The 27,564-nt window shown below is 41.1% G+C and overlaps 1 protein-coding gene across 1 annotated transcript; it reads right to left on the bottom strand.

Annotated features, from left to right (window-relative positions):
• Positions 1-129: 129 nt before the first annotated feature.
• Positions 130-24,317, bottom strand: LOC132914434 (pancreatic lipase-related protein 2-like). Its single transcript, XM_060973563.1, has 10 exons — positions 24,030-24,317; positions 5,756-5,910; positions 5,498-5,652; positions 5,293-5,412; positions 4,752-4,898; positions 3,874-4,102; positions 3,104-3,535; positions 2,461-2,587; positions 1,684-1,899; positions 130-1,449 (listed from the first exon to the last, which is right to left on the bottom strand). Coding segments are annotated over exons 1-10 (1,686 nt in total). The 5' UTR covers positions 24,032-24,317; the 3' UTR covers positions 130-1,346.
• Between the last annotated feature and the right edge of the window lie 3,247 nt (positions 24,318-27,564).

Genomic DNA, 27,564 nt, shown 5'->3' with positions numbered 1-27,564 from the left:
TGTAGCCTTTGGAAATTTACCTCTCTACAAAAACGAGAAAGCCCTAAGAAAGAAAGAAGAAAGAAAGAAAAAAAAAAAGAAAAGAAAGGAAGAAAGGAAATGAAAAGAAGAAAAAAGATAAAAAAGAAAGAAACATAGAAAGATTGTATTTTTCATGATAGAGCATCGTGAATTGTTAATCGAAACGGTGTCGTTATATAGCATAATAAGTTTATATTTTACATTGAGCTATATCATATACAATGATCTTTAATGTTAAAAATATTTGAACAATACGCAGTACAAGATATACATATACTCGCATCATTTACAAATGTCCGCTTATTCTGATTTGTACAATTTTTAACGAGGAAAGTGTTACCAGTAAATTATATATTTAAACGTAGTATTTAAATTATATGTATAACAGAATAGGAGAGAAATATCACAAGTGATCATCGCTATTACGTTACAACGGACGGTATTTTTGTTTATGTAAATATTGTATAGAAGTTTACGTAGATAACAGTTCGCACACGAACCAAAAAATGTTTGCGTTAGCAAGTTATCGCCATCGTCGATCATTCGTAAAATGATTACCTGCTTTTATACTAACACTAGCATTATCTAGTTATATCTATCCAATTTCATATATACAAGATGTACAAAGTAATCGATGGTAATTGATTCATGCAGCAGATGCGCGTCGGCTTTCCTTACATTATATTATTATATGTATGTATATCATTTTCATCGCAAATTCAATATTCACATTGCACCGCGCTTTACAGGATAAAAAAGAAATGAAATGCGAATTCTTCCGTGGTATTTTTTGTAAAACGTTGCCAGGTTTTTAAAAATATTCTCTTCTTTGCGATATATGAAAATTATTCCACTGTGTTTCGTGTTTCGCTTTCGAAATGATAGGTATGTACTATATTATCGTTTACGATCTTTTTTACCTGTGACTCGTGCAACTTGTTTTTTTCTCTTTTTTTAGTTGCTATTATATACAGATATAAACAAATATATATATAAAAAAAAAAAATATATATATATATATTTGTACAGTTACAGTTGTTTTTTTTTTTTTTAAATAAATTTTTTGTCGAAACGAATCTTGCCTTGTTTTCTTCTTTTTTAAATAAAAACTTGTGGACGTATTCCGAATGAAATACATCATTGTGAAATACAGGTTTCAGTTGATCATCGTAGGCTCTGTCATAATTTTCATTATTCACGCTGCTGATTCTTATCAGTTAGATATGCGCTAGATTGCACTTTAATTTCTATACTTTTCACAGGAACGAGAACCGCAAACTATCACGTTGTACTCAGATACATGTTAAATTAAGTTGAAGACGTTGTCAGCAGTTGTCGACGAAAGACGCCGTGGAACCGCTGGCAATTTCTGCGTACTCCTGCCTACTTGCCGAGCAGAGCTTACTGGTGAAGTCTGCTTCTCTTTTCCTGCGCATATAACAACGTATGCAAATTTACAAAGATGTATGTATATGAAAGATAATGTTACAAACGAGTCGATACGATGCGATATTATACGATTATTAAATTATTACGTATAAGTTTGAATGTCGAATATCGTGTACGCTGACAACGTTATGAACATACGTTGTATGCGTGACGCGATGTCGAGGAATACGAAAAATACCCGGCGCCTTTAACGTTGATAGGTAATTGGCTTACCCTCTTCCCGGTATTTCCATAACGTCCACCGTGACGCTGTTCACGTAGAGGCGATCGTTACACCAGAAGAAGCAGAGCGACTTCGGTTGTAACACATCCATATCGTAGGTCCATGAAAGCTCAACGCGTCGAATTTTCCCAAGTTCACCGGATGCACCGGCCGGATGAGCGACGACCATTCGGACTGTCGAGCCATGTTCCAATTTCATGTAACCGCTACGGTCGCGGGAACGAAAGAAGCAAGAAGTCGGGCAATTAAGTTCAAAGTAGTTATCGCGAAGGCGAGGCCATGAAAAAGCACGTGTCCCGTATGCGAAAGTAGCAACTTGAGACGAGAATAGCGCCGCAAGCTCCGTGCCTGCCCTAAAATCGTCTCAAGTTTCGCTCGATATGCAGAGCGCGTGCTTTCTCGTGCTTGACAGAATCGTTAATTATACGTTTAACGCGTTGCTACAGAAGTTGATTTTGTATGAAAAGTATCGCTTTTAGAAGCTATTTCGATTGGACATCTTTTACAGGTGAGAATACTATAAGTCCTTTTCGAGTATCAGACCGCTGTTTATCGATACTCTGATACAATTGATACAAATTACCTTTCCTATCGTCGTTTTCCTTTTTTTTTTTTTATTTATCGTTTCGTGGTATCATTTCGATGGACAACGGTGTATTTATCGTAGTTTTCCTCTTCTACGAGGAATATTTAAAAAAGAAGCGTTCGATTACGAATGAGACGATGGAATTAATTTTAGCAGAATTATAGAGATACACGATGATTACCTAGGCGTGAGATCAATGTCTCGAATAATGTCGTTCTCCGCGTGAAAAGTGACTTTCAGGAAGCCTTGGACCCAACTTTCTGCACTCGGTGGCCGGGCAAGATCGATGGTGATCCTGTAGTGTCTCCCTGACAAGTAATCGAGATTTGCATGTTAATAACTTAAAAACGAAGTTATTAATTTTCGTTAATTACATCTTTCTATTTATCATTTATCCTGTTGTCATCTAGTAACTTTGATCCTATTTCTCGATAAAGAATCGAAAATCGTTTCGAGGTCATCAAAAAATCATTTGCATTTTATCCGATCGGCTGAATGGTCTGTTGCAAGTTTCTAGTGGATTCTTATGTAGGGCACGGTTAAATTAGTTCGAGAGACACGTAGCAATTTTCCTCGACGATAAGCAGGGTGAAAGCAGCCTGTCGCGATTCATAATAATAAATAATTGCGCGACACCTACGCTCGGAACTGCGTGGCAGGTTCGATTCAGCGCAGAAGCGTTCCAGCAAGAATCGATAAAATTCAAACGAAGATCGATGGAATCTAAACAAATATCTAACAAATATCGATAGAAGACTTAAAAAAAAAAAAAAAAAAAGAAAAAATCGATGAAATCCAAGGGTGAAGATATTTGTAACACTCACTGCAAAAGGGATCTTCTTTGCCAGTGGCGAAGAAGAATTTCGACCCGAGCAGAGACAGAATATCCTGTCCCATAGCCCGCCTTCCAACCAAAGCTGGACTGGTGTCCGCATGGTAACCCATAATACCGCAACTAAGACTGTTGTTGCTCTTGCACGAGAAACATTCGCCTCTGAGGAAGCTGGCGTAACTGGAACACTCGTGGGCCACGTATTGGCACTTGGAGTTGATGCTCTCGGTGAAGAGTTTTATGGAACGGACATGATTGCAGGCAACCAGTACTCGCGACGCTTCTTCCAGACCTTCTTTGATCAGGGTTAAAGGCAAGGAAGGGGTAGTTTCGCTGAGATCAGTGCATCCTGGCTGTTCCTTGCCATTGTTCGGGTAGAAGTCCAGGTGGCCACATGGTTGAATCATTCCATATCCGGGAAGCCCTTATCGCGCGATAAGTTGGTTTATAATATAGAACGATTACACAAATAGAACGATCAGAGCGTTGCTCGTGATTCAAACGAACGTGGTCCGTAAGATTTTATCTCATTCGTAATAATCCTCCTTGTTCTCCGTTGGTGAGCAACTTTTATACGTTGATATAAACGCGTTATATATATGTAGTTAACTTTCAACATTGAAATAGCGAAACAAGAAACTGTGTATTAAACATATACAAAGCGGTGCTCATACGAATAGCTTGTAAGATGTAAGATGTAAGATAAAGTGGTTTGAAAGAGCGGGATCAGTATGTATCCACGTTAACGTATTTTTCTGTTACCTAGGAAAAAGAAGCTCTTGCCATCGGTGTGAATGACGTCGACCAACTTGGCGTCGGTGTAGTCCAGCCTTACGTGACTGGGCATCCCTTGGAAATAGGGCTCTGCTGGATCCAGTCCCGTAATACGACCGACCTTCCCTCCCATCTTTTCTCCTGCATATCCCGCGGTATGTGCGCCCAGGCTGTGTCCGATCAGGTGCACATCATTCGGGTCCAGTCCGTAATTTGTCTGCGTTTTAACAAACGATACTTTGGTCTTTCCATTTCGTTTTCCTATCTTCCAATGCAGCGTCTTTTTTACGAGCTTCGACATTTCAGTTTCATAGTCTTTTATATCGTAATGTGTATTTATTATAAATGTTCACATCTTATAATCGCATAAACCAAATAAATAATAAGGATAATAAGAATAATAAACGCACGATACGAGTGGCCATTTGAAAAAACGATATACGCGCACCGCCGTTAAATTTGTTCGTTTAAATTTCGTTCAAAGATAAATCGAGTCGCGCAATATCAAATTCTCCATGATAGTTATCGATGAGTTTGTCCATCAACCAAGCTTACGTAAATTAAGCATATAAAACTGAAGCAGCACAAACAGCAACGTGAAAAGCAGTTTGAGGGAAAGTCCGTATACGATATCTTAAATGATAGATATAAGTAACATACTTCTAGCTTTCTTCGTCGTTCGAGTCAAGAATTTGACATTCCTTCGTATGCTGTGCTTTTGTGATATCCGTACCACCTATAAACGAACCTAAGCGATCTAAAAGTTTGCTTTAGAATCAGATTAAACGTCGCAATGTGCCGTAAAGTCGCTTTTTCCTCTTTTCTTTTTCTTTCTTTTCTTTCCAGAAAAAGGATGTTCGTTTTACCTGCAGGTGTTGAACGAGATGAGCTATTTCAAGGCCCACCAGCCTCGTGTTGGCGGTTGCTTGAGTATAAAGTGGCAAACTTCCTCCACCCCAGTCAACTATGATGACATTGTAGTTGTCATGCTTCAATAATTCGTTTCTCATTTCCTGTGGCGACGATTCAACAACGGATTAGGATAGGAATGTGAGTAAATCAGCTAAACTAGGAATAGAAATGTAACTAAATCAGTTAAATATAATTATATAATTAAATATTAAATAAACTTTCGACTATTGTATTAACTTTTAACTATCAAATATATATTAATTTTGAACATTTGCCGCCCCTACTACTTGATGTGCGAGAAAATTAATAAAATCCTATTTCATAATCAATTTTCGATTATAAAATACACGTTGCTCCAAACATCGATACACGCGAATATTCCTACTATACGAACAAAATAATTCCTCGATACAAAATTAATATAAAATATATTTCCTTGATACAGGAAAATTTGGAGAAGAGTGAAAGAGCGTCGCGAAGAAGCGATTCACTTACGTTGACCCAATTGCTAAGCGGAGTGTCTATGAACCCGTGTATAATGAATTTCGTTTTCCTTTTTGGATCAAAGTACGACCGTTTAATCGACTTGTCTTTCGCGGCTGACAATGTCTGGCCCTGTGAAAAGATGGAAAAAATATTCCATTAAACGAAGATCGGTAAAGAAAGAATCGGAAAAATCTTGTTAAAAAGAGTTACTCACTTCGACGTTATTATCGTTCGTGTATAGAATAAATTTCGTATTGATGACTTCTCGTGGTAAAGGGAAGACATTGAGCGGTCTATGGATAAGGTGATACCAGCTTCTGGTTATGTTCAGGCACCCTAGCTCGTCGTAGCATCGTGTCTCGTTCTCGACTAATAAAATAAAATCACGATAATAATGAATGATATATATATATATAAAGCGAAACGGTTGCCTGGACCATCTTGTACATCGGGTTTGACAAAATGTAATTACACGGCAACCATGGAATGTTGACCTCGATTCGATCGCTACGTGCCCACTGCCAAGGATCCAGGATTCCAGCGGAACAGATAACAGGAGTCAATGCGACGAGTAGCAGAATCGACGCTTCTCCGCCCTCGGTGACTCCTTGCTTCTTCCTCCTCATCCTGCGGCAGAAACGGAACGATCGATTTAGACCTCGTATCGTTTCATAGGAGAACGCAGCTGCGAACGCTTTCTTCGACGAAGATTAATTAATTAACGTCTGGCTAATGAAAAGAGACAGGAACCGAGAGAGAAGCTTTTCGTTTTCGGCTTGAAGTGCCTTAAAAATGCTAGACCGTTAGATTAAACGGGGATTTTTCGTGCATAGATTGGATCAACGTTGCAGACGACTATAACAGTTTGATGTGCTGAGTTACTAGATATCTCGCTATACTTTGTATTTCCCATGTTTCAAGGAACGTACGGTATCTTAGAATATAAACTGTAACAAAGTATCGTGACTTATGTCGTTGTTTCGACTCAAATTGTACCGAGTCATCGTTTCGAAAGGATTATGTCCCCCTAAATTTCTCTACGATTTCTTCGGCACGATTCTCTATTTATATGTATTATCGTCGTATTTTCTCGAAATCATTTGATTCATCGATCACATTTAATCGATCGACACCGCTTTCGTTTCTGTTCGACTCTTCTTTTCTCCATCGCTTTTACTTTTATTTTCGTTTAACTAGCGCATCTGCGCCAAGAAATCTCATTTGCCGGAAAAGAACGAGCCGAACGAACGCGTAAGTAGAATTGGCGAGATACGAACAGACGCTTCGCTCGATCCATCCACGATAGTGTCAAGGTGTCGCGTAGTTGTGGAATATGATAAAACAATAGGGTACCGCGAAAGGAAGCTCCGGATGAAACGTAACAGTGGCCTGGGAACTTGCATTACGACGAACAAGGTTCTCGTGGAATCCACGATCCACTCTATCAAATTATCCACCAAGTGGTGTCGATTTCGCGTCGCGCCGAGAACTATAGCGACAGAACTGGACAGAGAAATTTACAAAACATTCCGAAACTCGGGATCTTGGAGTCGTAAGAAGACGATCTGTAAAAATCAAATACTCGTCGCCTACGTTAAACGGAGAATAACCCGCTGATTAAATACCCGTTCTCTGTTAAATGGTCTGGTTAAAATGCAAAAGTCCCACTATAATTCTTAGTAGTCGAAACGAATTAACCAACTCCTTAATTCTCTTCGCAAACGCATTACCTATTCGTCTATTATTACTGCATTTTCTCCGTCCTTACGCAGTAAGTCGAACGATATAAACGAACGCAAGCTGTTCGCGAAAACATAAAACATTACAGAGTAAACAAGCAAGATCGGCCACGATGTTGCATAATTCCGATGACGATGCCATCGTGGTGATGGCGCGGAGCCCCGCAAAAATCGCTAGATGTAACAACAGCGCAAGTAGAATGTTTATCCGGTCCCGTTACGTAAAATCCAGTTTAATTTCCGATGACCGGGGATCGCCCTTTCGAAAATGCTTTCGATACCGCTGCCCGTTATGGAAAGCCTGTCCCGTGGATCGTGGTATGGAGGTTGGCTTTCGGCTGCCGGATGGACCAAAGAGGCTGGCCAAAAACTGGTCGCTCGCATTTCACCACGACTTTGAGTATTAAATAATTATTATTTCGAAAGCGAGAGTGTAACCGCGGCGCCAGCGTTCCCAGTGATTCGCAACTATCGACTATCATGATTTTGCCACCGTCGAAACGAATCGAGGCGATCGATTACCCATTACCCAAGTTTCGACCGATCTAACCGATCTAGCCAATCTAGCCAATCTAGCTAAAGCTAAATACGTATTAGGGTGTCAAGCTATACATCATATTATTAGTTGGTTGGTAACAGTCGGTCAAAGCATATAGCACCGAGTCGTATTAAATTATATCGTGTCGTAGGAAACTGTAGAGAGGACGTAATCGGAGCACGTGGAACTCACGTCGGGAGCTGATGACGCGAACGATACGGAAGGGTCCACGGCTGTCGATAAATAGCGCGAATAAACTGTTGGATGATATAAATTAACCATTCGATCGATCGATCGACATTTACGCTTTGCCATTCAAGTTCGAAGCACCAAGGATAATACGAGACCGATTAAACGAACTCGGATATCCGATTTGTAGAGGTTCGGCCAGTTTCTAAGCGTAACAAATTCGGGTTTAAACACAGTGCCGCCTTCGTCGCGTAAAACACATTTTGTATCGATTTTGGCTAATCTTTCTACGTATACGTAGGATAGGATAGACGCGTAAAAGTACATGATACAAGTAAATCGAACTTGGTTTGTAATCCGTGAAGATTTCGCGCGTTGGTTGAAAATACGTACGATCTAAATCGATTGGAAAGCCCTGAGAGCCACTGTACGTATCTTCGACTCTTCCTAATCGTCTGAAATTCGAACAGGCCTTTTTTATACTACTTTCAACACACCCGCATATATGAAACAGAAGAAGGCGCATTCGGTAGGTAGAAATTTATAAAATACGCTTCTACCGGTTGATAGATAGCGCGAACGATGCCATAACTTCTCTTCGAAGCTTTCTAATTACGTTCTCTGCCGTATGCTCAGCCGGATGTTACTGCAGAAAGCGAACGACTTTTAACGAACTTCGAGCGTCGTTTAGAGATCGTGCAAGTTCTCTTAGCGCGGCCTGATTTCCGAGGAAAAATTAGGTCGATGAAAATCGCGGTGAAAACCGTTCTAACGCTCCTACTTACGACTTCTCGGAGATTCGTTTTGTGACGGTCGATGGAATTTTAACGTCGCCGCTCGTCCCAACATTTTATTTTACATTGTACGATACATAACGTATATTATGTTGATCGCGAGCGGAAATACTAAGAATCACGTGTTCGAAGTTGGAAGACTTTTCGTTTCCTTTTTTTAAAAACGATCGCGTCTGTGATTACCAGTGTCAGCGAAGAAGGTGAACGTTCGTCGATCGTATCGCTAAAATTCCATTTCTTTTCGACGATATAAATCCAAATTCCTAGAACCAACGCCGCGGAATCAACGCGACCATCGGACACCCATCAAGTTTGGCTGGACATCTATCAAATCCTCGAAGAAAATACGGAGCAGGCGAAAGTATTCGCGTCGATGGACAGAACTGTTTGCGTCGATCGTACGAGAAGGAAACGAGTCAACGATATTTACACAAGTATTTACAGGAAACCGCGTGAATGGCATGAATGAGAACCACTGGTTGTCTACATATCTGCGCAAACACGAAGAGAGGAACACGGTTGTGACCTAGATTCGACGTCCTTCCCTCCGGCAATGCTGTACCACTTCCTGCACACGCCTCTCTCTTCCCTTCCGAATCGACGAGGTGCCATTTTTTCGTCCGTTTGCTTCCTTCGACCGGGCTTTTCTCTTTCTCGTTTCTGTCGAGGACGAAGAACGCGTCGCCGTAAGAAAGTCGTCTAAACGGCACACGCGGCGAAAGCAGACGCGACGTAGGGCAGCTAATGCCACTTTATCGCGTCCAACCGATCGTTTCGTACAACAGCGTTCATAAATATATAACAACAGCTAACAAAATTTCGGAAAGTTTCGTACAACACGCGCGATACGTTGCCGACGTTTACATTTAGTGACGCGTGTTTCGATATTTCCGTCAGCCACCGTGTATACGCAAAATGAAACTTTCTTCTTGCCACTTTGAAACGTTTAACCCTTCGTCCGCGACCGACCCTGCAACCATATTTCTACCGAAATCGTTATTACATACTGGTATATAATTGTCACTTATCCGATTAGTGATCACCTACCGTGATGGATCTGTTGCGATTACACGATGTCGTTAGCGTCGCAAGGTAACGAGGTAATTTTCTTACTATGTTCTACAGTACGAGGGAAAAGATGGAAAAGTAATAATTTTCTGATAATTGTAACTCTTTTCAACCATCGTACAGGCCTGGAAGCCTAGAAGAATTAGTTTTCTTTGCGGTTACATCGGTATCAGCGGAGAATCAAATTTTCAATATTTACAGGCGACATTCACTACGATCTTTAGATTTGGTGGAATTTAGCTATTAATTTCGAGGAACAATCTCCTGTAATCGCCTATCTGATCGCTTTTTAACGCGGAAAGTCGCCGTTGCATCACCGGGGATAATAACGATACCATGTGCAGATCGTAATCTCTTAAACGCAACGTAAAAAAAGTTGTTCTCCGGTCGAATTACAGGCTTGCAGTCGAGCAAAGGCTTGCAATCAGAATGGGTCGTATCGAGGATACGTATTTTTCTTGGCCGAAGAAACGCGGACAAGGTTTCGGCTCGTAGCTCGTAAACGAGCACCGAACAATCGTCTCCCCGAATAATCCAGGTTCCCCGAGCAGGAAAAGTTTTGCGAAAGTGGCACGGCTTGTTTTCCTTTTTTCTTTTTCGACAACTCGTGCTGCATCCGAGCGATACTTTATCCGACGTTCGCACACGTTCAACGACAAGTTCGCATCGATTAAATTGTATCGTTGCCGTAACTAATTACACAGGAAGTATAACGGCGCGCGTGGTGGCGGAAGTAAAGCGTATTTACGCCTAAAGGACGATTACTACAGCCTTCTTTTCCTTATAGCGACGCTTTTCGACGCTTGTACGTGCCGTAAATAATTCATATAGAATACGACGTAAATCGCTCGTAAATGGATGTAAATGGACAATAGAATTTCCTAAAATCGAATTATATCGTTAAGTGGGAAATAAGAACCGCGATAGAATTGCTCTTATCGACTATATAAATTTCGATTAATATCGTTTGATGCTTGTTGGGTTCATCGTTAGATACAAAGTAACGATCGTTTTCGTTGCAAGCGAGCGTGCGTGGCCGCATAAGTGAAAGTAATTTACTTGTTCTGTCGCTTTTACGCGCAAGCTCTGGCAAATCGCAAATTGCTTCAAATGTTTCCACGAGGATGCGCAATTAATATTAAGAGGTAGCAGGGTAATTGAAATTCTTCGATGGTGTAATTTCACGTGGTATCCTGCACCGTACAGTGAATCGGTATTTACCACTAGTTTGAAAAGCAGTGAAAGTGGCCATCGCACGCACAATGGATTCCTCGTTTCCCTTCGATCGAGGTAAACAAACGGCTGCGATCAAGCCCAACTCCGATCGATGACTCTATTCCACGTATAACGTTTCACGGCCTGCACAGCTTCGAATAACGTGTTTTTCGCTTCCCTCCATTTATTTTACAACAATTCACTTCCACCGGTTTAATTTACGAACCGGCCTCGATTCTATTAATCGGGGCAATTTTATTAATTCCAATTAAGGTTTCGTATCGATCGTTGAGAAATACGAACCAGACGATACGGCTCTATATCGTTATTACAAAGATCGGCTGCTTTTATCAGCTTTGCGACCGAAACGAGTAAGGGCTCCGTACCTTTTCGTACGTAATTGAAAATTGCATCGAGTGGCGTATAGAAAAACGTGTACGTAGTTCGATTCGAAGAGAACGAAGCTTGAAATGGCACGTCCACCGAGACAAGGACGTTTGAACTCTCGTTTGAAACGCTTTTTCCAATAACGTACACTTTATTGAGATATTTTCGTAGATCGGTTAAAACGAGACACCCTGTATGTACTTCTCTCGATATTAGGTATTCAAATGCTTCCGCTACACGGTAAACGATTAAAGCAATTATCACGTGTTTACGCCATTACGATTGTTAACTATTTTTATATGAGAAATACTCGTGTAATCGTTAATTTATCCCTGACGTTTTCCACGCTCGGACGCGTGAAGCGACAGTCGATTGCCTTCGAGACGTATTTGCGATACGCGAGTCATCGCAGTCTCGTTTTACGCAAAGATGGAAAAATCGTTACGACGTCAGAGTCGAGGTGCACGCCGGTGAAATTTATTCCTTGGTCTGCGAATTTCAAGCCACGCGTGTTACATAATCGCGCGTAACAAATACAGGAGAACAGGAGGGACAAGAGAGAGAGAGAGAGAAAGGCTCGATTACGTTAGTCGTAAACAAAAATCAAAGGCATTCCTCTAACAGCGGTACGATGTGTTAGATCACGAGGACGATTCGGCGGTTCCACGTGCGTTTCTCTTCTCTTTCGAATAGTCAAGATTTTTTATTTCGTTGCCTTTTTCTTTTTTTCTATTTTTTTTTTTTATGCAAATCGATCTCCATCGAAGGTGACCAAACAGGCATCGATTTTGATTGCTTCTCGTAATGTTTGCCAGCAAGATCCGTCTCTTGTGTAATTATCGACGAGTCGAAGGACTCTCGTTCTGTTATTGGAATTAACTGTTCCGTTATTGGAATTAACGACAGTAAGAGAGATCAACGACGATAATAAATATAACTCAAGGTTTACAGGAAGTTGATTTTAAAGACGACAGCATCGGCCCCGAAATTCCTACGACAGCGAAATTGCTATGTTTCTGGCAAAGTCGCGTTTCGCGAAACCTATGCTTGTCTCCGCAAGAACGGTCCGAACCGAAACCGCTCCTTCGTCTCCCAAGTTCACGTGCACCGAGTCGACACACTAACGACGGTTTGTCACGTTCCACGGTTTTAATTGGAACGGTGCAGCCTACACCGAGGAGGAAGGTGGTGAGAGGGATAGTTAGCGATGGCCACGAGTACCGACCGCAAGTGGAACGAGTGTCGAACGGTCGTTGCTCGCAGCAACGTTCTATTCTGTTATTAAATGTATTATATAAAAGCGCAAGAAACGAGACTCGATCTGCTGCGAACGTTCTACTTCGATTCGCTCGGATCGATTTAGACTTAGTTGGAAGCTGCCAGATAGAAGATAGAGTACGGACAACTCGACGGAATTCTGTAAAGCGAACGTTGAATATTAGACGCGATTCGTATTTATAAGTACAACGTTTATTCCATCGCTCGAGGCAGGAAGCGGACAGACCAGGCCCAAGTTCAACTTTCCCGACGATTTCACGTCCGCTTACTCGGCAATTATATTGGACACGCATCGCTGTAATCTCGTGGAATTCGATGACCTTGCAACGATAAGGAACAAAAGTATTTACGGCTCTACAGGACATGGAGGGTGTAGCGAGATTGGCAGCGATTTCGTTACTTTTCACGAACAGTCGTGCAAAGCGTTACATTAACGGAGATGCGCGGTGTCGGCGCTTGCTCCGAAACGTACGTTCGGTATGTAGATACGCCGTTTGAAACCCTCGAGCATAGAAACGTGTCTATGACTCACCCGGTATTATATAATTCCATTTGTTACGACGATTGTCCACGACGTTGATCGACCGTGTTGGTTATCCGGTAAATGTCAAGGTGATTGGCATCGTTCTTTCGATCAAGCTACGTACAGATGCCGATTCCTCGGGATAATTGGTCATTTTGTCGAGGCAAGGTGCGTCTCTCGTACGGTTACGATATATTGGAATCAATCGGCTGGTTGTATATATATATGATATAACGAAACATACATGCATCGTGTACTAAATTTCCCTGGGAAAATTCTTTAGGAAAATTTAGTAAACGAATGATATAACGAAACAGGGTAAAAGTAGCAACCGCGGTAAAAAATAAGTGGAAAGTAATTAGTCGATAAAATATTAATTACGCTGGAGAATAAAATTTGTAACACGTATTACAAATCAACTTGCGTAACAAAATTACTCTCGAGTGGTCGTAAATGCGTTTATTACAATAAGTATAATAACATTCGCCGGAAACCACGAGAACGGCAATGTCGGAGCTGTTGGGAACGAAGGAAAGGCAAGAAAACATTAGCAGGTGGGCGAATTCGACTTTATGGAGCGTTTCACCGCGGCAAATGCGTTTCAACGATAAACCACAATAAGGCATATTTGGCCAGAAAACGTGTTTCTCGATAAATCAGCCGAGTTCGTGCAACTTTCAAAACTTTGTATTTCACTCTGTATTCAGTTTTACTACCTTGCCTCGCGTTCCACTACGTATCTTGTATTTTTTAACATTAATTAATTTGCTCCTAATCGATCAAAGTCGTTTCTTCGAATTGCTCGAAGAATTATCGTTTTCACGCAGCCTTACGCTTACTTTATAGGTGCTTTACGATTTACGAAACATTAGATTTTGCTATAATCGATAATAACGATCGATCCACTTTATTTTAACGCAGAATAGGCGTTTTTTTTCATTTTTCTTTAAGGGAAACGCCCAAGGCTTCGAACGAAATGCTTTATATCGTGTAATCGATCTATTTTCGTAGCACGTTTTGCGCGTAAACACGTAGCGAAATGAGTTTCTGGTGCAGGTATGTTTACAATAGCGTGCATCGTTTACCACCGTTGGATCGATAGCTTTCCAACATACGGCCTTTACACTGACCTACATATCGGACGTAACGGTGGTCGCTGGTTGGCGCGCAACAAAACCATGTGCTCGTTACCATCGACTGTGTAACCCTATCCATGCAATGGCGTTTCGCATGCTCTTTCACATACTTTAGATAAAACACGTTTCAGTTGCGAACGAGGTCCGTTCGCAAACTTCGATATTGCGTTACGAATTTTTACAAATCCGTAGTCTGGTTGCAAGATTCGAAGAAGAATTTGAAAACGCGTAAAGTAAGATGACGTTTCGTAATAGCGCAGTGGAACTGGCTTCCTGAAAGAACAAAACCCGCGACCATATCGCAACACCGAAGAGAAAGAGAAAGTGGATTTTGTCACGTATGTAGCTTACACGCGAGTAACTGATTTTCAGAATTTACGTTAAGGGCTTAAATCCTTGAAGAGGAAAAAAAAGAAAAAAAGAAGAGAGGTTTTACATCCTCGCACTTTAAACTTCACCTTTCGATATTTAGCTAGCACGACCTCGACATCCCGTCGCTTGAAATTATTCTTTTAAAAATATCGAAAGTAAGCGACGCACGAACGCGATGGTCGAAAGAAAAAAAAATCAAATTACGAAATATTAAACGAACTTTGTTATTTTAATCGACAGGGACACTTCTTACGCTACTAGTCGTAATACAACTACTTTTGCTGTACTTTGTATCGTGGCGCAAGTGTAAACTTTGGTCGAGACACCTTGTCGAGATCTCTTCGGCAAATCAAACTGTATTTGCTTTGGTTCTCCGGGTTTCTGGGACGTTATTACGTAAGTTGATCGATAACTAGTCATTGCCATTGAAACCCGATATCGACCTAAATTCGAAAGCTCGAACAACGATAGACCGAAGGAGATAGAAAAAATATACCGATTTTTTCGTTCGTTTCGTAACGTATGGCTTCGACGGCAAAGAGGTTCGCTGTAAGAAAAGTGAAAGTGGCGAGTCTCTGATTAAACGCCTCTATCGATCAAAATTAGCGAGTTCCTCGAAGCGATTAAACATTGTTCGGAAAATCGATCGCAATACGCAATAAATTAGTTGCGCCGCGGATGGAGATTTTCATCGATTTTTTATAGGATCGAAAACGATTCCAGTTGGAACGTTCGGTCGGTGGAAGGAGGAGAATTTTTGTGTTTTGCGTAGAATGCTTTGTAGATTTCTGAAAGTTGTCTGCAGGAGTCTCGCGTCGATAGTTTAATTTATGTGGCAAAGTGAAATGCGATTAGCGATAGCACGAGTTTAGTTTGTATTCGTTCACGAAAGTCGCTCGAATAGTTTGCATTGGATAAAAGCAAGATTTGGCCATTTTGCCAAAATTTCTACATACTACGTAAGGCGTTCCGACTTATTAAAGGACGTCTTCCGTCTTTGATACTTCCGTCGCGAATAATCGCATACCGAATACCACGTTGCTCCGCTGACTTTGCAGTTTCTCTCTCTCTCTCTCTATCTCTCTCTCCTTCTCCAGGATCGTGATTACTTTCTAGTTCAAGGGATCATCGAGATACGGCGTAGATGCGACGATCTCTAGCCGCTGGAACACGATGAACTTGTGAGTTACGATTGAAATTCAGCGGTCATGGAACGAGTTTCCACTTTCCTTTTCGTTTATCGTTCGGTTCGATGGCAAGGACGTTTAATGGGAAATTGAAAAAGTAACTGGTCAATTTTTTGGCGCTACGAGAAATCTCACTCGAGCAAGATGCACCTATGAGTTACGATCGAAATCCAGCGGTCGTGCAACGAGTTTCCACTTTCTTTTTCGTTTACGACTCGATTTGATCGCGAGAATATTTTACGAAGCGTCGAAAAGCGCTTGTCCACGTTTCTTGAACTTTGCTCGTTTGGTTAACCGATTATCCGTTATTTTGAAAATCGAAATCCTACGGAGGGAAATTACGAAAGAACACGAAGAAATAAATCGAGAGAGATTTCACAGACGGTTTATTCCGAAGAGGCGCATTCCCGATAGCAAAATTCCGGCTAAAAGTAAAATTCCTCTCGGCGATAACTAAATAATTTATATCTAGTAGCTGTACATTTTTATAGATATCGATCGAGTTTACGTAAAATTAATTTGCGAGCAACACGCAACGCGTCAGAGAACGAACGCGTCGTAAAGAGGCGAACGATTCGATTCTTTTAGAAAAAGACCATCTCTCGCAAGATGTATCCTCGGATAACGTTTCGAGAAAATGATCCAACCGAATCGCGTGATGGTAGAGCGCAGCGATCCATACGGATGCGGGTGAAACGTAACGTACTTCCTGAATCCTTTCTTTCGATTTATTCTCCGCACCTTCTTCCCATACGTTTCTTCGGCTCACGCGTGGCATTCGTCATTTTGACGAAAACAGCAAGTCGATCGACCATCGTAACGCGATTCACGTATCTCGCGATGCCGTTGCGCGTTGCGTTTTGCGTCACAAGCAGCCGTATATCGAATGCTTGCTGCGATAAACAACGTGTATCTCAGCAACAATATTTTCAAATATCTCGAAGGCAGGCAAAAGTTCCGTTCCGTTCTAATCTCGCGTTAAAGCACCGTCTATCCGAGATATCATCGGAAATTATCTGAAAATGCAAGCTACTCGCGGCGTAATTGCCCATTAATAAATCGCGTCTTTCATTTTCTTCGTCGAGATAGGAATGCCACTTAACTCGATGTAATCGAACGAAAGCCTGGAACAGGTAGGTCACTGCTCCCTTCGAATCCATCCATATATCCTTCGTTTTGAAAGAAAAGAAATTAAGGCGAAGCTGTGGAATCGTTTCGATTTCGATGCTGTTTCACCATTTTCGATGCTCGAACGCGTTGCAAAGTGGTCGGTCGCGACCATAGTTTCACGGTCGAGTCTCGCATTGTCCGAGATGCTTCGAGCCTTAACTTCGCGTAAGTACAGTCTTTATCGAAATCTTTAAACTCTACGAACGATACGTTATTCTATGATTTTGTTATACGTTTTTTCTAATTTACGAACGCTGATAAACCTTTGCGTGTTATCGAAATTTCCTATTAATCGAGGCCAGGTTCTTCGAATAATCGTCGTGTCGTCGTAACAACGTACGCGTTAGTCGTCCATTGTCGGTCGTGTATGTCTTTGTATGTATGTAGAAAACGAATAATTAATTATTACTATTGTTATTACTGTCGTCGTTGTTGTTATTATTACAAGGAAATATAGACGTTTTTCTTACAGCCTCGTATACCCGGTTATCTCGTAAGCTCTACTCAATGTTCGTTCATATACCGTGCTGTAAACACAAAAGACAAGAGTTACGTTATACCCTCCTTATACGTCCGCGTTAAACCGGCGATCGATACCAACTCGCACGCCGTTACGAACGCACAATCGTAGACGGAATTCGTTGTAACGGCACCGATAGCTTTTTGCCAATATCTCGGAAACTATGGCAGATCGACGGTTACACGTACAGGGAGAAGAGTTGACATTTCAACATCGTCGCATTCCGTTGCTTCGTTCCAATTAACGAATCGCTTTTATCCTTGTTCGGTCGTAGGATTTTAGGAAAGTTGAATTGTCGGTTAATCGAGTATAAAAGTAAACGGGCGATATAACCGAAGAGAAGGGGACCTCGGTTATTCGAGAACAACTTTTATCGTTATCGAAATCCATTAGGAGATCGAGCAGATCGATTTTTAATCCGTTTGTTTTGAAAGTATTTGAAAAGCTCGTTTCGAGATATCGGGATATTCGAGCGTTTCAGCCTTCCAAGTAGGAAACGTCAAAGACTGAAAACGAAACAGAGAAATCAGGAAACCGACTCGTAGAGAAATATTCGTTGGACGTTGCGAAAGAAACGTAAGGATTGTAAAAAGTAGTCGTTTCGGACGTGTAAAATCGGAAACTAGCCTCTTCCTGGCGAAAATTACTCGATGGTTAAACCCGTTAACTCGTGCTCCGGCCGCGGAAAACACAGAACGTAATTCGGCGATCGTTGCTGTTGGTCGGCGCTAAAGGACGCAAAACAGATGCAATTCACGCAATCACGAAGAAATCTGCTCGTTCGATTTCGATTCCACCAGTCACTCTCGGCTCGTTTCCTAGTTCCACGGAGATCGTAAACGTTTCTTTTTAACTTTGTCCGCTCGTTACTTTCGTTTTGAGTTTTTTTCTGAAAGTATCATTCTCTCGGGCTCGGCAACCGATTTTCAAATATTGTATTTTAACGTTGAAATCGTCGTATGTTTTATAGGCAAATGTTTGCTTCCTTATCGCTATTAATTATTATTATCGAGTATTGTAAGAATATCGATCGTGTATTTATAGAAAAGATTTCAACGTTGAAAGAAATCTATCTGTATTACGTTCTAAGAGTAAATAAACTCGAATAACGGTTAGCAGTTTTTTAATTACACGCCAATTAACTTAATAATTTCGCAACGTTTTTTACCAAACTCTTCCGCCTCGATATGAATGGTTATTCCTCGAATTTCTGTACCTTAACGGTTAATTATCGTTGAAGACGAGACTCGCTCCTCGCTTTTCGATCTTTCTTTTATCGCCTAATTAATCTTTCTAGTTTTAAGCCGAACGCAGATATCGTCACGAAAACTACCAACAAAACCGATATCGCGTTTTCTTCGTTCCAAATCTTACTTCAGGTTCTATCGTCCTTTTATCCACTGAATTGTTCTTACGATGATCGAACATCGTAATTACAGCATCCTGTCGTACGCGTCAGGACACGACGAAACAAGTTGAACGCTATATCCGTTTCAGATCTTTCGGAATCTATGGACATAGACGCACGCAAAGAAGCAAAGCGTTACAACCCTGCGAGTTTAGTCAGAAGCTGTCGGCAAAGAAACGGGATAAAGTTGAAATTGAACGAAAATCGTGAGAAAATTTTCGAAAAAATGCAGAAAAACGTTTGAACGACAAAAGGGAGAACGATCGTCGGAAAGATGGCCCGTGATTTCCTGTAAACTCGCCAAACGTTTCGACGTGCTCCGCTTCGATCGCGTAAAATAAATACGTATATCGTTTGTCGAGGATTTAGAGTGGCCGGACGAAGAGTCTAGAATCTAGAATCCTTTGATACACACGCCTACGTGGACGTAGGCATGTCTCTGGAGAAAGTATGAAACACTTGCTAGTGTAACCCGTAAGCCTGGCTTTAGAGAGGCCTGCCGCTCTTTCCTCGCTAGCATTGGAAAATTCGTGCTGATTTATTTCTGCGATAGCTTCGGTTTTTCTAAATGTCGCGACCCTGCTGTCCACCAGCTTCGACGCGATTTTCTTATCTTTGTAAAATGGATATACAGTTGGTTGTTAAACATTCGATTTCCAACGATTTACATTTCGCTAAATTCTAGGCAGTTTATATATCGATGTTCGAATATTAAAAACTAAGTGCTAAACTATCTAACGAAAATGGTATACACGAATGGTATAACGTTGTAACGTTAGAAGATTCACGTATGTAAATGTCAAAAAGTAAGAAATTTGCGTACGTAATGCGTAAATGCTAAATTTACGTACGACTCGTAACGACGACAAGCTTAAACCTCGAGCGATATATAAATATTTCTTCCGCAGCTTTGTATCGTCGTGAAAAACTGACGGTAATCGAAGTAGATTCTAAGGAAAAATCGTTGATTAAGAATGTACGTCGGTATCGCGTTACGCTTACTCATTGGCATTCGACGTTCAATATCGACGTAAACGGATCATTGATCTTCCAAGCTTTCCAACGTTTCGCAAATCTTGATAAAATACGTTGCGACCTCTTGGTACCGTATAACGCTGATCGTAAATCAACGTGCATCTCGTACGTCGCGTTATTGCTAAAAGAGGAAACGTTTTTGTACTCGATAAACGTCGAGTGCGAGTATATAATGGCTTTGGGCAGTCGAATTACAAAAATCAATTTGCGACTTTGGCACACCTGCGATCTCAGTTTTCGTGAAAATCGCACGATGGTGCGATTTTATTACTTGTACCCTGAACGAGGTTGCGGCATCTTCTGGCGGACGTCTATACGTATATAGGATTCGGAGCGATGTAAAAGCGATACGAAAGGTGGAGGGGAAGCTTACAATTCGCCAACAAAATCTGATTCTCACGATATGCAACAACGGTTACATTACCCATCTACTTAGCAACGCATTAAACGTATCGCGACCTTCTTGAAAATGTGGCGAAAAACGAAAGCTACTGCTATCGTATTATCTATTTTCATTTATAATAATATAATTTCGGTAATTATAACTTAAGTTGGTGACAAACTCGTTATATGCCAAAACGCGTTCTCGATGACTTTGTATCATGTTGTATTACCATTCGACGTAATTAAATGTAGCTTTATTTACATTCGAACGACGCAAATGTAAACGAGTTCAGGTTTGTTATTATACTAGAGACGTTTCACGGGATTTAGAGTCGCCTTCGAGATTTCCATCGTAGTGCACATGGTATGGAGATTTATTATATTATACGATATACGTGTGTAAGCAAAAACCTGCGCTAACAAAACGACATAAAGGATTAACATTCGCGGGAGAACGCGTCCGCTGGAAGGAGGAATAGAAAAGAAACTTGATCGAGATGGTCCGAAAGGAGGGTGCATTTTCGTTCTATTATCGTGACTCATGAAAAGAAGAAACGGCGAAGAAAAAAGGGCGAATGGATAGCGGGGACGTGACGATCCGGCAGGAAAACAGGTACAAAGGGAGGAGAATCGATTCAAGTTTTGGAAACGTCTTGTACGAAAGAAAACACTTTGTCTTTGAATATAGTCGAAAATTGTATTTCGAAAATAAATAATATAGCGTAAATTTATAGGTGTAATTCGTCCGAGAATACGTAAGCAGCAATTTACGTTTCGATACGCGTTAACTTCCAACATCGCTCGTCCAATTATATTTAACCAACGTGTCGGCAGAAAGATACGCTTCGATGGTATAAAAGAATCGAAAGACAAATTACGTGTTGGAGGAAGAGATCGATGATATTCCAATTATCTTAAATATCGTTATTTGCCATTAAAATATCGTATCTGTGTACATTCGGTGCTCGTTTCGCACGATTCTCGCTTTTTTATTTATCGTTTATTCGCTTTTACACGGCTTCTTTTTCGACACGCGTTAAAAGAGTCTCGGGAACCTGCGACTTGGAAATTAGAAATCGATAATAACGAAGAGCGTTAGGTGGGAGCGAATGGTATGCGAAAGAATGGCTATGAGCGAGCGAGAGTACGTAAGTGAGATACGTGAGTAGTATTAAACGTCAAACCAACGAATTACGACTATAATCGAAGTTGATAAAAAGAGGGAGATAATAACGAGAAAGGATACGGAGAAATACGATTAGCCGATAATCTGGCACGTCGTTTCGCTGTACGTAATACCGATCTCGTACGTTTTGCGCGATTTCAAAGGATACGATAAAAGGATGTAACGAGGAATTAAAGAGGATCGCTCGTAGAAAACTTCCAGGAACAAGGAAACTCGGATACTTTATGACGCAGTGGAAATTCACGAAAGAGAGAAGTAGAGGATGTGCCATCTTTTATTTCCAAAGAAAAGCCGACGTTTCGTTCGTATCGGATAGATGGTACGGACAAATTTTTCTCTGCAGAGACGACGTTGAACGTACGCCATCGTCCTCGTCCGTACATCGTCTTCTAGCGTTATTAATGGCTATTTGGAACAGGGAATTCTCGTATAGCGGTATACGTAGTAAGGTTTGAACATATCGATACCGTTGCAAGTTGTTTATTACGCGCTTCGAAATATCCTGTTGGCCAACGTTGCCGAAAACTACGCCAGAAACCACGACACCACGCTGCGAACGCCATTTAAACTCTCGTTTGATAGCGTGCCACGAATTCGAATCGTCAGGAATGGAAACAACGAACGTGATTCGAATGGACGAATAGTTTTGATGCTGTTTTATCCAACGATCTGGCGTTGGTTGGATCCGATCGAACGATACAGTTATCAAGGTCAGTTACCGGCGAGATCGACGCGAGAACATGCGATTCGTGATTTTGTAACGTTGCTCGATGCACCGTGGACGAGATCGAGATGTATAACAAGATGCAACGTATAATATAATAGGGTTAATGTATGCGAGGGGAAATTTTCTCCATCTTCGTTTTATTCGTTGTACATATACTGAAACTGCATTTATCCGAACTTGTCGAGAACCGAGGAGTTTGTATAATTGCAGTTTGAATAATTCCGAATCAAATCTAATTTCATGTAACGTAATGCCACGTAATTTAGATTAATTTGTTATCGCCGAGTAACAGGTCATTTTACCATCGTGGAAGCTACGCATCTAAGATCGATCCGCTTTAATTCGTGTCAATATGCGTGTAACGGTCAATGTTGCGAAGCAACGAGGCAAGATACGAAGAAGAAGAAGAAGATGGAAAAGCACTAAATGAACTAACAACAAAAGGAAACACAATACGGATTTACTAATTTTCGCTAATAACGTGGAAAATAAATTAAGCTGATCGAAACGAGGAATTCTAATTTTTTAGCATCTTCGAAATAAAAGACTCGCAGTTTTTCTACAGAGATACGTCGGATCTAAGGAAGATTAAAATTTCTAATTTCTCTTACGAAAATAGACGCTCGTTCGAATTGTTCGAATTGTATAAAAATCGTAGAGGAAAGCATTAATCAGCCGATCGTCGTGCATTCATCGTGACTGTTGCTTTCACCTTTATACACTCGGTATTTCGCCAGCTGTACTGTTACTTCGTCCTCTAAACCATCCATTAAATCCTTCGTTCACCGCGAAACTGACGCGGAAACCTGCTACCACTGTTCGATGCTCGCGATCTTGCGGCCCTGACACTCACGCTCTCCACTCTGCTATATCGTTACTATAATTATAGTTAACAACGACCGTTATTATATCTAACGTCGTTAAACAGATTTGAAACGCAGTTGTAACATTTACACTAGTTATACGTGTTTATACAACGATCGTTTTCATCGTCGCTAATAGAATTTATAGTATAAGTAATATAAACACCAGTCGGAAACGATGAATATCGAATAACCGAATATTTAGAGGCTCCTAGTGTTGGGTGGTTAGTAGCGTAGGTACCTAGCGCGAGAATACCGTTTTTACTTTAGTATACCTCCGATTATCCTACCATCGTTCTGTTATTCGTATTATCCTGCTATATTCACAGTCTACTTACAACCTTCTTTCCAAGCACCATTAAATTCAGAAATGCTTTCGCCGTAAAAGTACGCTGAATTTGTTATCTTGCTAGCGAATCTGAATATTCCAAAGAAATTTGCAAGAAATTGCAAGCTCAATTTCTTCGTTTCAATTTCCTTTATTTATCGATTTGTGGACTTAACTCGATGCACGAATTTCTTATATTTTCAATATGTTGCCCTCGGAGCCGCGATGGATCGCGATATACGTTTACCAGAACGTTTAACCATTGCGAAATATCGTATCGCGTTCTTTTCTGACGATATTAGCCAGGCCATTCGCATCGTCAACGATTTCGTAATTTAGGAAAATCTTATCTCGATCGTTGTATAGAAATCGGCTGAAATCGATCTCGTTGCGAAGAAAAAGATTACGTATTTCGGCCACCGTTGCCAGTCATCGTGTTAATCGGTGTAATCGTCTTCTTTAATGGGATCGTTGCTACGTTTCGCGAATTAGACCTGTTCCTTTCGCTAGTTTCATAGCCTCCGAATTAGACACAAAGTTCCTCTAAACCGGTTAAAACGTTTTCCTCGGCTGGACTATTTCGTCGTCGATCGTTGATTTTTCCATACTAATTTTGTCCAGAGTTTGTATTTGAAACGGCACGGCGCGGTTAAGCGTCTCTTCTCCGGCAAATATTATCGGAAAAACGGTTCTACTCACATTTTTCAAGTCCGTCTATCATGTCACAGGCTCACGTGTCTCTCGGTCTCATCGTGACGATGACTACTACCGCGGTCCAATGTCAGCCGGAAAGTGTTCGGTCGGTGTGGTAATTCACATGACAGCCTACCGTGGTATACCGAAGGCAAACCGTTGCCGAGCTTCCGTTTCCCGTGCAACGAAGACGCTGACTCTCGACCGACGAAAGACACGGGAGAAATCGATATCGACCGGATTCTATCGAAAGGATGCGACGCGGTGAGAGGCCGACTCTCGACTGAACTCGGCGAGCGTGCAGCCTTGCAACTTCAACGTTCCGAAATCTCCAGTCCACCACCTGGTTGTTTTCCTGTCAATGGTGGGGAATGCGGACAGATTCGCCGACGCGGTGTACTCCTCGGAATAATTGGCTGGTATTCCTCGATCTTGCTTGCAATTCGTTTTAAAGAGAATGGCGTGGTTCGATCTTGTTTATCAGTTTCTTTCAACCAAACACGGTACGTTTACACGCAACGAAGGAACGTGGAACGATATTTTTCTTCTTCTTCTTTACTCGCTGGAACAGCCCTTTTTACGTTGGATCGAAACTGCCAGAAACTTGAATGTTCTATCGGAGGTTTACCCCGTTCTCACGAAAATCGTGCGAATGGTCGTTGATACGTTTGCTTCGGCGAGTCAGGCAGTCGTACACAGGAGTAGTCGCAGCTTGAGTTCTAAAAGTTACCGAATCACGAGTTACAGTATCGAACAAACGCAATCGCAAATTCTACGATGAAACGATTTCTTATTATATATCGTATTAAGCTTCGACAGTCGGAGGCTTCGTGCTTGCGTTCACTCGATCCACCACCGTAGTAGCGTTATTGGCGGTTCGGTCGAAGCCATATTTCCATGTTTTTCATGCTTTGTTCTTTATGCGGCAGATTCGATGACCTTGATCGTGAAGATATCCTACTTCCTCTTCCTGTTCAACGATCAGAAAACACATTGTTAGGCGTTCCACCAACGCACGATGTTACATAGTCGGAATACTACCAATTCACTCGAAGCGATTGTAACGTAACGTGTCCTAGCAACAGGTGTTCCGTGTTTGCAAACCTAAATAACACCAAACGGCGTTATTAGCGTGAATTCGTGTCATGCTCTCGATCGAGTCGACGAATTAGATACCTGTACACAGTGTGCCGTAGAAAAACGCCAAAGCTATTGTACGTATAGGCGAATATATTTTATTAGCGGAGAATTATATTTTAGGTAAAAATATGCTACAGCGGAAGAATCGGACTAGACAAGGAAGAAAGTAGAATCTTATATTTACGCGATAAGCGGACAATTGGGCCTGAAAATTCGATTTTTGCACGGAGTAAGGGGGGGGTTACTATACGAAATACCGCATGACAGAAATATAACAAAAGTATAATAAAATTGATGGTCCTCGACGAGAAAAGAGGCCTATAATTTTTTCATTTTCACTATCGAGAGAAATATCTCTTTTTCGACATTTTTAATTTACCGTGTTACCATTTCGTTATGGTTATTTTCATGGCTGCAGTTTCTCTCGGAGCAAGCAGCGCGTTTAACGACAAACGTTTTCCGATCGTAAAAGCGAAAGAATTCGATGGTGCAACAGAGAAATTCCCGAGAAATTACTTAAATAGCGGTCTTTCGTTCTATTAACGCTAGCGTCAGGCTTTACGATAACGAAACGTTGTTTTTCTTCGTGGCGAAATGTAACCACGTGTACTTTGAAACAGTTTAAATTTTACTTTAAAATTAGCTTTTTATTTCTCACCTTTTCAGACATACCGCCACCTTAGAAATGTTGAGAATCGCATATCGCTCTTCTCTGTTTAATATACGAAAGAAAATGTATAATATCTAATTAAAGGTAGCAAGAAGTCTGATGTACCCGAGCCTCTAATTTCTTTGAACCAAACTATTTTTCGTTCGATTCTCTGAACGATTTGGAAAATTTATTTTACGGAAATTGTACTTGGAACTGTTGAAGTGGTCATCGCTTCCAAGAAAACTCTACGTCCGTTTTCTCAAGTTTTCTCAAGCACCGAGACCGTCGTCAGCGTATAAACGAGAGACTGGGTCGAAGGCAGACCATAAACGGTACACAGGCAACTTCAGGGTTTTCGGTCATAGGGTAACGCATACTTTCTACCTTACAATTTATTCGCGCGTTCCTTTGCTCGCATACATCTGATAACCTCGATAGAAACAAAGACGAAAGGATAACAATTTTAAACGACGAACGATTCTAGCTAACGCGCAAGCACGATGGGTCCTTTTAACAGCTACGACAAACACTTTGGAGCAAGAAAAACGTCGCTCGGGCCAATGAGAGACGTTCTTTTACGTAATCGGACAGACTTGGCGCGTAAACTAGAAATCGCGAAGCGGCGAGGTAATTGAATCGAATGGAATTGAATAAAACCGCGCGCGGAGCACCGACTTTCTCTCCGGATCACGTAATAAGTCCGAAATATTATACCTACGCGCGCATATGTCCAAGTTATGTCATCCCACGGTTTCTTCCCTTTCGTTTTTCTCCCTTTGGTTCGAAAGTAAAACGTCGGATTTCGGACTCGCTTCTCGGAAGAACAACGACGCGATTTGCGTGCTCGATAATCGGCGCCCGTTAATCGCTTTCGAACGGCGCTCGCTCGAACAGAGTTAGACGATTTCCAAATCTAACAAAACGAACAAACTCTGTTAATCTAATTGGAAACATTGAACTTTAATATCGTAATAACCACTTTGTCGATTATTTTTCCTATCCAATTAGAAGATCGGGTTGATCTCGCCATTAAGACGTTCGATCGAACGAAACTTCTTTCTCGACAAATTCAACATTCGTGTTACGAACGTCGTATCTCGCAATGTTGCAAACTATTTCACAAATCAAATTCAGACTTTGATCGATAGATTACGGATAGTTGTGCAAATACGTATTGTGATTTTTCTTGCCTTCCGATGATCTCTTTTCTCCCATGACTCTTCCTTTCCTGCGCTTCTTTGCTATATGTAATTCCTTCTTACGTCTTGTAATTTCCCTATACTATGGAATACCATTTTTGTAGCGGTGGCGAAATGCCTAAAAGTATACGCGCACGGACATTATCGAACCTCCTTTTTCGAGATTTAAAATTTGCTTAAAAATCGATAGATTCGCATTAATCGTATTATCGTGATATTATTATTATTACTGGCAACGAAAAGTTATATTACAAGTTAGAGCTAATATTTATCCAACTTAAATATACGGATTTAGTGTCGTGTGATATTTTTATATCGTACCAAGCCTAGCGATGCAAATCGGCGGAATGAACAAAGTTTCAAAGTATAGATGAAAGAGAACCGTGCGAAATATGTGACAGGAAAAAGTGAGTATCGATTAAACACATTTTAAAAGACTGCCGAACGTGTAGCGAACCAAGCGGGAAATATGCGCAGCGATAAAATAGCAGGCAAATTATGAAAACAAACGCCGAGGAGGATGTAAAAAGACTGCACTTTGTACGGAATG

Source organism: Bombus pascuorum, chromosome 15 (assembly GCF_905332965.1).
Source record: "Bombus pascuorum chromosome 15, iyBomPasc1.1, whole genome shotgun sequence".
Classification (NCBI taxonomy): Eukaryota; Metazoa; Arthropoda; class Insecta; order Hymenoptera; family Apidae; genus Bombus; species Bombus pascuorum.
The sequence above is the reverse complement of the archived record's forward strand: the minus strand, read 5'-3'. Positions and strand labels throughout refer to the sequence as shown.